Source organism: Habropoda laboriosa, unplaced genomic scaffold (assembly GCF_001263275.1).
Source record: "Habropoda laboriosa isolate 0110345459 unplaced genomic scaffold, ASM126327v1 scaffold291, whole genome shotgun sequence".
Lineage (NCBI taxonomy): Eukaryota > Metazoa > Arthropoda > Insecta > Hymenoptera > Apidae > Habropoda > Habropoda laboriosa.
The window spans coordinates 1262969-1276182 of NW_017100515.1; the positions used below are offsets into that span (position 1 = coordinate 1262969).

The window sequence follows — 13214 nt, forward strand, 5'->3', positions numbered from 1 at the left end:
CAGTCTCCTTATTTTTCCAGGTACTTCCTCTGATTCTACGGTACTCAGCGAATCTCCAATAACCAAATTCCAGTAGCTCGTATAAACAATTATTGAACGCCAATGACCGACCTTATTATAAGGACCAAGAGGCCAACGAAGTAGTCTTAGATGTTTTACCCGGCTACATCTGCCTCTCTAATCAATATCTGCGTTTTATGTTGTGTGTGTATATGCGTGTACGTATATGTACATGTATCCGGCAGTACCTAATCGCTGCTAATCAGTGACCAACCAGTTCTCGGAGACAAGTCGTATTTTCTTTTTTTTTTAAGTGCACGTCGCGGTTCATAACCAACTAATCGATCGACAAGAGAGTTAGCGTTAAGTAAGAAATTACAACACAGATGTACTGTAATGCTATAATCGTTGACTAGCGGGCTTCATCACGTGACTTTGGCCTTGTTCTTCCTAAAAGCAGGGAACAGAATCTTCCGGCGACGTTTTTTTATCTCATCGTTGTCTGCGGTGGAGTTTGAGTCCGTCGACAACGTCTCATCGTCCATCGTTGATGGTTGAGCGTCCCTCGTCCCCTTCCTGTGACTGCTCGACGTGCTTGTCGTCGTAGAACTTGTGCTACTGGTACTGGTGGTTATTGCTGACACTGAACCAACCTTCTGTTGTCCTGATCGATCCTGGGTCGACGAGTCCAACGAGTTCTCTGAATAAGACGTCTTCGACAGGAATGATGAGGTAGACTTATCCTCCACAGCCAGGAGCATGTTTGTATCCTGACTGTAGGAGCGTACAATGTTGGTCTTCTCTTTGCTGGACGCCCTAACAGGCTCTTCTGGCCCATCACCAACGGTGAAGTGCACTACATTACTCTCAGGAGGTGTTTCCTTGCCTGTCTCACTGCTGGATGAATCTGGAGGCAATGATGACTCCTTCCATGTTAGGCTGTCCAGGGTACCTGAGGGTCAGGATGAAAGTTTATTGACACAGATGTAGCTGTAATGGTTGTTGGTTTGTTGTAGGAGTGGAGTGTTCTGATGAACAGTTGATATAGCTGAAGTAGTTTAATGTACATTTAGTAAACAGAATATTTAAATATCATTAAATATTTGATGATAGTAATTTAAATTTTGAGTAACTTCAAGTGGAAGTATCAATAAATTAACTGGTGAAGCATCAAAGGAATTGAGAAGTATCTTTTGAAAGAAGTTGAATTAAAATTAGTTTCTTTGATGCCTGATGATGATTTATTGATTTATTGATATCCAGTCTTTGGTATTTCAATAGAGATATATTTGAATAACTTTAGAGAATATTTTTAATCGGTTAGTCGTTCTACTGTCGTAATTTTCATGCACTAATATTACAACTGCTATCAGAAGTCAGTGTCAAAGATCAGTTTCATGCAAGCACCAGTTTGTGGAAGGATAAAGAGAAACAAACAACACAATGGATGGTATTCCTTTATATTCTACAGTCAAGAGTATAAATTTCGTCGTGATACTTTGCTTCTTCACAAACGATACTTAGGAAAAACGCAATGCATGAAAATTGACGATTTACAGATCAGAATTCATGTTTGTTTCCAAGATAATTTTTCCAATTCGCGTTACATCAATTCTGAGAAAAGTCTGCATGCATATCAGATGCCATACTTCGCCAGAAAACGAGGCTTGGTCCCCTGTTTTCAAGAAAAAGGAACAGGCAAAGTCTTTGATAAGCTCCTTTATGAACAATAACACGTTTCATGGATCTTTTAATCAAGCTCTCTTTTTATGCTGTTCCACGTTAAAATGACAGAGTCTGAAGACTACAATAAGCAGACAAAATAGTTCACTCTTTATTGCTTCAATTAGGAAGAATGATGCCTTTATATTTCTGTTTGAAAAAGATATTTTTTTATGACTTGTTCAGACTCAGTTATTTTAACAGTAACATCTGTGAATTTCATTTATTCATGTCTGTTGCATTTCATCAGGTAGATGTAGTATTCAACACTTACAGACTATTAACAATTAACATTGAAGCATTTAACTTCACTTTGGTTTCCAGGTAACAAAGACAGTCACATTACAGTAACAGTGCTCATTGTACCAAGTATGTAATTTTAATTGAAATACCAAATACAAGAAGATACTTAAATTGTCCATAGAAACAGAAGTCTAAATCTGCAATGCCAGCTGCAGACAGAGTCAACTGTAATCAATAAATCACCGAGAATACAAAATTCAAAGAACAAAGAATCATTCATTACGTTCCAAAGTCCATCAACGAGGGGATTAGGATTTATTAAAATTACATACTCGATTGGGTAATCGATCATCGTGAAGCGTTTCTCTGCGGCTTAGGTCATACAAACAAGGCACATGTTTCTTGGTTTCTCGCATGTTGCTTGATTTATTAACTGCGATCTATAAATCGTACACAATAAAACGTTTAGGGAGGGGAAATAACATGTGTTGTAATAGTCAGACGGACAATGTACAAATCCTCCAACTTTTTTTGTCTTGTCTGCATATGTGTTTACCAGTGTTTGTCTGCATATGTGTGAGTGCGTACATAGATCGCGTATAACTCATTGCTGATGACATGCTCGAGTTTATAATAGAAGGAAAAGAGCCGTTTCGATTGCCACACGATTCGCGTGAAATTAAAGCGATTCGAGAATGCGTCAGTGTGTGTGTACGTATGTGTTGCACCTGGAAGTAAAATCCTCGGTCATATACAGTCGCATCTAATTTTAATTGATTCTAATATTAACTGTGACGCGTTTCTCCCAAGAAATAGAATTTACTTCTTGGCATCATTTGTCGCGTGACAGAACCCCAGGAATCAGAAATCGCCGACTGCTCGAGTATTTGCTAGGTTATAGTCATGGCCGAAAGGTTTCGCTGCTCAAGGCCGCTATTCCCCATTGCCAAGCATGTTAACTTCTACAGTTACTGTACTATTATTTATTATCGATTTTTATTTCACACACGTCAAAATACTTTTTTGAAATTTCTTTATAGGATAATTCATTTTAGTGATTAACTATTTAAGAGTATTACATGTGACTAATGTCAATAGTATGCGAAAAATTTGGTCTCTAAAGCTTTTTAAAGTTACTTGTTGAAGCTCTAACTATGTCTTACACAGATCAATTCGGTGATCAAATAAAAATTTAATTTTTCTACGTGATAAAATCCTATTATCAACTTTTAAATTGTTATAAAGCACGGTGGAATTGAGGAAAGTTGTCGAAAGAGATAATCTCTCCAATTGGTGGGAGAAGCAGACTTGAGTAACCTAAATCTTTCGCTCAGACTATACCTAACAGTTGATTCTAGCTCCTAAAACCTGTAATCGAGACGATAAACAATTCTAAAGTGCAGACGACACGCAAGAAAAAAAGCACCTCTAGAGAGACAAACATGATCGTCCAATTAAGATCAGATTCGGATGTTATGTTCTCCTTTAATTCGAACTATTAATAAGAGGCTGTTGTGCAACGCATTGCCGCGGATCTGGCAAAATTGAAACGTACTCTTGATGAAACGAGAAAACGCTTTAGCGATCGGTTGATTCTCACGAGAAAATCGAGGCACATTAAACGAGAAATTCTACGTTGGTTTAATATCCTAAAGGAACTAACAATAGTGTGTGTGTGTATATATATATGTATATATGATATCCATATATTTATGTATAATAGTATAATAGGTGATCAATCATCGGCACTTATCATTAAATAAAGTGATAATTAAATAATTATCACACTTGGCACTTGGTCATCTTCGATATATTGCTATTACGAAGGAACGAACTAGAAGGCTTATTATAAACAATCGAGCACGTATCGATTCGATCGCGGTCGACTTGAATTCACAGAATCGAAGCCGTAGTCGCGACACGAATTAACCCCTCTACTTAATGGCAATTAAACGAATTAATTAATGCTGTCGTTAAGTAGCTGAACTTCTCGTGTTTCTTAAGGAATATACAGCGAGAATAGTTTAAAAAGGAATGCAGTAAATTTGTATTTTATGCTTAATGATTTTTAACCTAGGTAGTTTTAATTCTTTGAAATGAATTATTGCGCAATGTTGCAATTTTGCAACTTCTCTAATTTTGTCTACGGCTCAGATCTCCCTTCAATCTACACTTAAAAGTAAAATTCTTACGAAAGAAATCGAAAAAAAAGAATCGATTAAGAATAATACTATTCATAAAAATATCACATCTTTCTGGTACCTTCAAATCAATCATCGACAAGATGGTGCCTATGTTCGTTCGTTCGATACATCATGAAAATTTTTCGTACAAAAATATGTATGTCATGTTCTCTACCGAATTGTTATCCTAACCTTTTATTTTATAATTTGTACGAAGAGGTAGTTGCAAAGAACAACTTGATATAATTGTCTTGATAATACACTTCTCTTTTAATTATACGTATGTGTAGCATGTGTTTGTGTGTAGTGTGTTGCTGTGTATATATAAACTTACGCGTTAACAATAAGTTAAAAGATTTGTCATTTGTTTAAATAGTTAACACGCTGTTAAAATCTGACAAATCTCAATTAGGAAAGGGGAACATTCCAATTATAATCCTCCCTTTTCCTGCACACAAATCCTTCATTGGACTTTACTCAAAGATTTGATGATGCTTTTAATACTAATTGCATTGTCATGTATCAAAGATAATTAAGTTTTCTATTCACATTAGTTTCGTTCGTAAGCATTTCCGTGGTATGATGCACTCTTGACTGCGAACATTTTTGTTGAACATTGAGCTTGCTTTGTCACACATTACTTTGGCACATATAATTATTTTAATAAATAATTTATCATTTTAACATATATGAAATATATAACTTTCATAAATTTTGAATAAATTAAATCCCCTTATATATAAATTCCGTACAATATGCAGGATGAATAATATGCAAACAAAATGTATTTAAACAGTTCTAATTATGTAGCTTCGTTAATCTTTTTTGGAACCACTAAGTGTAGTTTCCTCCACCCCTAGAATCAAATGATAATATAACATAAACAAACACCAACGCAATGGAAATAATATCGAATGTTGCAGCACATAAGCAAGAGGTTTCAAGAAACCTTTTGTACTGTATGATGAAAGACAACTATAATTGTTAACAGAATAATTTAAACATTTAAAAAGAGGGGAAAGCAATATTGAACAATTTCTTAAGAATAAAACAATAAGACAACATTTATAGCATAATTTAGCAACACCTTACATAAAAAACACAAAACAAGAATAAATTTTAATATACTCAATAATGTATAAAATTAATCTTCGATTTCGTTTCCATTCTATAAAGCTTTCTTAAGAACAAATATTTTTTACCCTTTTTTCTTTTTTAAATGCTACATTATATTTATATAAATATTCTCTTTGTAATGTGTGACATTAGCTATCCGCATCTCTAAGAGACACAGCATTCTTCATAGATATCTGCAGTTACATTCTTGGAAATAATAAATTATGACGTTCAAGTAATAATTTGCGAAAACTACTTCTTTTATCAAAAATAATCATAAGGCATCGCGTGAATTTTTTCTTAATTAAAAAATTCGATCTTTCTAAGAAGAAATTCTTACGAAGAACAATTTGTTCACAATTTCATTGCAAACCTTCTTGAACGATTAGTGAACTAATTAAGGACACTCATTAAAAGTATTCTCGTAAGAATTTGGAATTCAACCTGTACGAAGTTCATTTAAGAAGGAAAATTAATGTCACAAAGAAAACCCAAATTACTACTACTAGGAAGACAAACGAGTTAGTAAATTACTGATCTCGAAAAGCATCATTCATGTGAGAGAAAATGGAAAATATATAGGTATTGTGTCTTATCAAAGTTACAATATTATGTACAAATTGAGCATTATTATTACCAATCTGAATGCTCGTGGAAATCCGTTTCCAGCTTACCTGCGGCACCACACGATGAAGGCGAGTACATTGAGCTTGCTTCGTCGTCTAAGTCATCTTGGCTACTGAGTCGACCTATAAACATCAATTTCAAACGATTATTCACATTAATTTATAGCATCTAAATCAGAAATTCCTAATAAAACCAATTGAACTAAAGCTGCCAAACAAAATGGAATTCTTTCTCAAGGTATTATATACCCTAACTAGTTTGAAAGAATTAGAAGTACCAAAAGAAAGGAAATAGCGTTAATTCAGTAATCAAGTTTTAAAAATTACACCATACTATAGAGATCATTTTTTAATCATCATAGAGTTAAATACCTCTGAGTCCAAGACCTCGTCCGTTAGGTGTCCCCCGATAGAGAACAGTTTCTAAATAGCTTAGACCATTGTTGTTGACTATATTGAAACCACATAAGAGTTCAATCTGTTTCCAACGATGTACTCTCTCTTGTAACTCTGCGGTAACTTCGTTCAACGAGGTCCTTGCATCAACTATGCTTTTGTCGACTTCGTCAATCGATTTTCCATGAGTTGAAACAAATGCTCCCACTAAGCTGGATCGTTTCTTTCGTAATTTTTCGCACTAAAAAACACATTAATAAGAACAAATTATATATAATTATGTTATAACGATATAAAGCTATAACGATGTAAAAAATATATTACTTACTGCTTCTCGCGCTTGTTGTAATTGTTTCTCTGCAGATATTTTTTTTTTTATATAGCCCTTATTTTCAATTTCATGAGTCAATTGTAGCCAGTGTTGCAAACCTGGAGGAGGGGACCAACATCTGTCTTCGAGTTCACCCTCTGCACGTTGTAACTCGACTTTTAACATCTGTGAAGTGCAAAAGTGATTAGATCTTGGAGAGAATTTTGATGTTCAACAAAATGAAGTATTACTTCAATCTCCGCTTTTAATTGAGAAACTTCAAGATCCGAGTATGAAGCGTGTAATCCTACACTTTCGTCTTGCAAACGTTTCTCTAAGTTTTGTTTCTCTGTGGTTACGCTTTCTTGTTCCATTCGTGCTCTTTCCAATTCTTTCTATAAATCGTAAGACGTGTAATATTTTGAACATTCTGATAGGACCTTAAGAAATATAAAACAAGATAACATACTTGTAAATCTTCGAGTGCTAATTCCGCTTTATGTAAACTCTCCATGTCCTTCATCATTCTGTGAAGATGTTTTTGTGAATTTTTCTTTTGTTGATACGCGTACCAACACCCGATAAGCGCTCCAAATAGTAGTGTTATTAATATTAAATCTTTAATGCTATGTCCAGTATCTATAATAAAGTATTAAATAGATGTTACAGTTGAATCTAAAAATGTTAAATGAGAGTATGAGCTTTCAATAATGTTTTACCTTTTGGTGGTCCAAAAAGAACTACATCCATAGCTTTTAAGGCAATTTTTTGTTTATGAATGGGATCCTTGATCCCTAACACATTACTCAGATAGTGCATGTTGCTTACAGCCAATCTACACATAAAATAAACAATATTTATCAGATAAAACACTTTCACATAAATAGTTATGCAACATGGAGATGATATACTTTATAAAAAAATTACATTGGAAGTGTAGCACCAGTTACACGATGTTGTATAAAAGTAGGAACATATTGAGGAAGCTCAACATTAGAAGACAGCCATTCAGATGTTTGTTCTATGGTCCAATTATGAACCTAAAGGGAAAGTATATCAATATAAGAAGATATTAAAGATTGAAATTGCCAAGTCAGAAATCATATATTAGACAATACCTCTGACCTCAACCAGGCTTCCAAGAGTTCTCTAACACTGATGTGCATATCATCATTATGATGGAAAGCCCTTTGCCTTCTTTCATATCCAGCTTCATATTGTAACTCTTCCCTTAAAAACTAGAAGGAATAAATTATTTTTTACAACTTATGATAGAAGAAGATGTAAAAGCAAGAAGTTGCTTACATCATCTGATTCTGAAAGGTCCACATTTCCATTGGCATCATCATCTAGTTGACTGTGGAGTAATTTGATTGCTTCTAAACCTAGTCGATCATGAGAAGCCAGTGTAAGACAAGCTAGGTCATCATTACAAGTATCGGAACCTGTAATAAATTAAACAACCTACGTTTGATTGTATGTGTTTATGATTACATTTAACTTGTTATACAGGTGCCTTCCTTTTTAAGACTATATTTATATCTGTTAAACTCATGTGAGCAGCTTTTTATCCAATTACATTAATACAAGAATAACAATATGAAAAATGTGAAAATTTGTTAATACATATGGTGCAACTTGGCAATAAGTTGTTACTGAATGGAAATATGACTAATCTTTGAATGATTAGATCATTTATCTTTTAAAATGTAAACTTTTTTATCATAAACACATTTGTATCTTCTGTACAACCAACAACAAATAACACTTTCTATTACAAAAAAGTAAAATGAAACTTTAAAAAATATCTTAAACACTTATCCCTTTTCAAATCAAGCTCAGCAAACATATTCAAACAATATGATACCACAGAACAAATACACCTATCTTCCTTCTGTAAACTAAACATTACTATCATGCATGAGCATGCTGTGTAAGCTATTCACATGTATACAGAGAAGTCTAAATGTGAAATTAATTAAATCCATTGGATGATTCATTAGAAGACAACACAATGTACATAATGTAAACAATGCTGGGACAACAAACAAGACATTGATAGATGATCAGCAACAAAATTTACCAGTTTCATGGGCCACAGCCTGTGCCAGTCCATCTGTGAGTGTGGCAGAGAATCCTGTAACTTTGGAATGTGAGCTTCCAGATGAGCCAGACTGAAAGTTCAGGTTCGAGTCAAGGGCCCCACCACTGGCATTTACCGTGTTGCAACACCAATACAAGAAGTGCAGCCCGAACAATACAGTCGCATCAGTAATCACGGATACTCGCATTTTAAGGTTAGCTACTCCTTGTCACTGACACCTCGCGCCCCCCTTGCGCAGTTTGCTACAAGTCAAATAAAACCGAATACTCTTGGCCCGTTGTCACCTTTGACGTAGTCCCGCAATAGTGAATATATCCAAGGTTACAGTTATCAAAACCGGGATGGCAATGGAATTTGACGAGTGCATAACACGCGTGAGCGATTATAGAATATTAGAGTAGCCCCGTAACCGAGTCGCACCACGTCGTTATTGGCTCCATCAAGGCGTCGGTCAACGTCCGAGTGTGTCTCTTTTTAAAATGAATCGATTGATTTATTAATTAAGTACACTGGTCCGCTCGAGTCGGATTTTCCTATCCAAGGCCACCGTCCACGAACAACGTTGCGGAAAATAATTAATTTAGATCGGAAACAACGATGCACCTTTCTACGCGCAAAAAATGAAAATTTCAATTGGTCGTGTGTATGATAATCTGCGTGATTTTATTGGCCCGCCGTTGCACTTGCACGACGCCACTCACAGCGCCAGTATAGCGCGAAAATCATTTCTAAACTGTCTCTTAGCGGATAGTAGACAACTGTGTGACATGGCTGTTCGAAACTTTCGAAAGATTTTTTACCACACAGTAATTAATTGTTACAGTAATCGTTCTAATTCGATCAATGATCTTATACTATGCTTCTTCATAGTAATGTTCTGAATAATTTTTTGATTTTGGATTTTATATCGGGCAAGTATCTGATCCGCTCGGAAACACGCTCAGAATTGTGTAGTCTGTAGTAAGAACGCACAGTAGGATGGGAATACTTATCGTGTTTTGTGAATTTCGACATCGTTAGATTTTTATAATTACGCGACTTTTTGATTAGATCGTGTACATATTCATATAGAAATTAATTTTTTTGAGCCATTAAACAGCTCTGGCTTGGAAAATGCTCGTGTATACATTCGTTCACACGTATGGATAAAACTACGTTCTAACGTAGCATTAAATCGTTATTACGTTTATTTTCTTATAATTTAATTGTACTTATGGAACTTTTAACACTATTTTGCCATGAAATTATGATATGAATACTATTAATTGTGGTACATGCATAATTCGATCTAAATTTACAATGTTGTCGGAAAAAGTACTACCTGTTCTGGTAAGTCACAAGATTGGGAACACCTAAGGGTTCGAAGTTGTCGTGGTTGCTACTTGAAATTTTTACGAAGACGTCAAAATGGAAAATAACGCGAAAAACGAAGATGTTGAAATTCAAGGAAACAATTCAGTGACCAAAAAAGAAGAAACTCCACCACAGAATGTACAAAATTGTTCAGAGGCCAAGGTACCCACGGATTCCAAAAATACTCAAATTCGCGTCGTTCGAGGCACGAAAAAAATGAAATTGGATGCTGGTGATAGCAATAATTTGGAAAAGAAAGGTATTTGTTTTTATAATTAATTGGTGACATATATATTACTCAAAAGAAGTCAGTGAAATGGACAAGGCTCAATAATTATTTAATTGTATAATTACGAAAAATTGTTTGTAACTGTGTGCAGATTCCAAGGAAGAAGAGAATAATGCTGAGGCCAAAGTAAGATCTATGAAAAGGTCTTGTGAATTATGGTCTATGGAAGATAAAAATACCTTCTTCAAGGCTTTGAACGAATATGGAAAAGACTTTGATGCCTTACAGAGTTATTTCTTGTGTCAAGGAAAGAAGAAAGGTCTACCAGATGTTATGATAAAGAATAAGGAACAGATAAGACACTTTTATTATAGGACTTGGTTAAAAATTTCTAAACATTTGAAATTCTCAGAAGGTATTTATTTGATGGATATTTATAATTTAGTTTTCAAGCTAATAACATAAATGTTTTATTGTACAGATGTAAAGAAAACTTCCCAAGAGTTATATGGGTTAATTAACTATGGTGAACTTAGAAGGAAGTTACCCCGGATACATGAGAAAATACATTTGAAATTAAATGAATTAGTTTATTGGGGTTCAACACAAGTCAGACTTAGAGGAAAAACTATGAGAATTAAAACACCTATATGTAGAGCATTGAGAAAATTAAATCAACTAGAAGGTATATTTAACAAATAAAATCATGAATTATTATAGATCATTCATAAACTGTGTAACATTGCAATGTTTTGGCAGATTGGCAAGAAGAGATCAAATTGCCATCTAGAATAACCATTGAATTAAGACCCCGTAACAACATGGCATGGTGGCAGGTGCAAGCATCATCAATGAATCCAAGAGTACGCACCTTGCTGCCTATACAAAGACGTTTATCTAGTTTATTAATATTTCTGCAACAAAGATGGAGGCCTGCAAAGTATAACACAGTATCCTTACTTTAGAATAGAATCATTGCTTCACATAAAACGAAAGTATCAAGAAAAATCCTATACATACAATGTAGTCCTCTAATGTGGAAAATGTTGTTAACAATGAAATGAAGGATACTCGACTTTTACGCGTGGCACCATCTGAAGGATGTAAAATTGCTTTGCCAATGGTAAATCTTGGAGAGTATCTCACTAGCAATAGTGTTAGTTTAAATTCCTATGAAAAACGTCTTGGATTAAAAAGTTCCAGAATGGATCTTTTGGGATCAGTACAATACTTAAAAGGGGTTGGAAAAAAGGGAATAAAAAAGAACAAAGTAGACAAGAAATGTGCAAATCGAATAGAAGAGAATTGTACTTTACCTGACAACAATAGTGATATAGATGTGATAGAATCTGGCAGCAACCTTTTAGAAAAACCATCGACTGTGAATAATACAGAAAAATCAAGTTCAGAACAACAAACGGAACCTAACAGGTTTCCAGGAAGGGAAACCATCGAGAGAATTCGAAAAGGATGGAACGTTGAAGAAGCAAATACCATCACTGTAGGGGACCTCTTTTTAATGGTACACATTTCACTGGAATCTATACAGAACAAAAACCTCAAAACACCAAGCTGCATTTCTTAGTCATTAGAAGCGCGTCATTTCTAATTTTTTAAGCTTTCTAGTTCGGTCGGGAATCGAAAATTACTTTGGAGTATTGGTGGGACTGGAATCCTCGAGAACAAAATACTGGAGAGTCCACATCGACATGCTTGCGCGACGATAATCTGTGTTTAACTTTGCAGAAGCTACTGTCTATAGCAAAACACAGTTATGGTACAAACAAGGTAAAATCTTAGATACTTTGAAAACGTAAATTCAAGATTAAATATGCGGATTATTGTTACAACATTTAGGTATATGACAATACTTCTGGTAGTAATGAGACTGTGATTTCATCTCGAGTACTTTCAACGAAAGAATCGACTTTCAGAAGGCCTCTTGTTCCACAAACTTATCACAAAATTGGTACACCAGATGCTTTCAAAACGCAATTAGATGTAAGGCATTATTTCACGTTCAGTATTTTTTACATGATATCATTTATTGATGACGTGATTTTATTTTTTGAAATGCAGAAATTTAAAACGCGTTTTTGTAAACGTGGTAGAACTGTAAGACAAAAAAGCCTTGTTGTGCAAAGGGTATTGCCACTGATATCCACGTCGAGTAGTCCAGTAGAAGATATAACGCCCAATTCGCAAGAGACAAACAAAATAACTAATTCTTCTATAAGCCACAATGATCAACAAAATAATAAACCTCTATCCATAAATATAAGCGAACCACACCAAGAGAAAAACTTTTTGGATGAATTCGAAGTGGCAAGAGATTCGAAACCTACTAATTCTATCATAACAAGCGCCACGCAAATACTTAAAGAAGGAGAACATCAATGGTTGAACAGTGAGGTAATTTTCTAATCGTTGAATTTACGAAACTAGAGCAAGAAATAATTTTTTCCCTTTACTAATATTAAAATCGAATCACAGGTAGCAGATTTTTCATTAAGCAGCTTTCTGGGTCAACTAGAATCTCCTATGAAAATCTCACAAAGAAGTCAAAACGGAGACAATATTGTAGAAGATAGTCGTCCATCGTCTGATGTAAATATTAAAAGTCAAACTAAAATGAAATCAGATATATTAAATTTCAGTCAATGGTAATGTTTGTATTAATGCTATAGGTCGTTTCACACATGCAGTGTCTCATGGGAGAAAACAGCGTTGATTACATGGCGAAATTTGCAAATCTCGCCTCGCAAATCGCTTCAGACGATAGTAAAAAGTAAATGTATATATATTCAACTAGTTTTGTATAAATTTTAATGAAATACCTATTTTAAATCATATAGATTCGACGATGTTTTATAAGTGGAAATGTGCAACAATATTTGGACTGACTTATTTATGTCTTTGATATCGACTTTAC

General features: G+C 34.5%; 2 protein-coding genes across 2 annotated transcripts; one reads left to right on the plus strand and one right to left on the minus strand.

The window, feature by feature from the left end:
* Positions 1-301: 301 nt before the first annotated feature.
* On the minus strand, positions 302-9303 carry LOC108576512 (stromal interaction molecule homolog). The gene is made up of 11 exons (XM_017939520.1): positions 8680-9303; positions 7902-8041; positions 7715-7834; positions 7524-7636; positions 7316-7431; positions 7066-7235; positions 6848-6991; positions 6615-6782; positions 6263-6527; positions 5939-6013; positions 302-952 (listed from the first exon to the last, which is right to left on the minus strand). Exons 1-11 carry the CDS (start codon positions 8885-8887, stop codon positions 426-428), a joined length of 2046 nt encoding a protein of 681 aa, XP_017795009.1. The 5' UTR covers positions 8888-9303; the 3' UTR covers positions 302-425.
* A 680-nt stretch (positions 9304-9983) lies between these two features.
* LOC108576509 (protein cramped-like) lies at positions 9984-13074 on the plus strand. Its single transcript, XM_017939519.1, has 10 exons — positions 9984-10312; positions 10434-10697; positions 10764-10967; positions 11042-11232; positions 11310-11804; positions 11909-12070; positions 12140-12283; positions 12362-12694; positions 12776-12889; positions 12970-13074. Exons 1-10 carry the CDS (start codon positions 10108-10110, stop codon positions 13072-13074), a joined length of 2217 nt encoding a protein of 738 aa, XP_017795008.1. The 5' UTR covers positions 9984-10107.
* Positions 13075-13214: the final 140 nt, after the last annotated feature.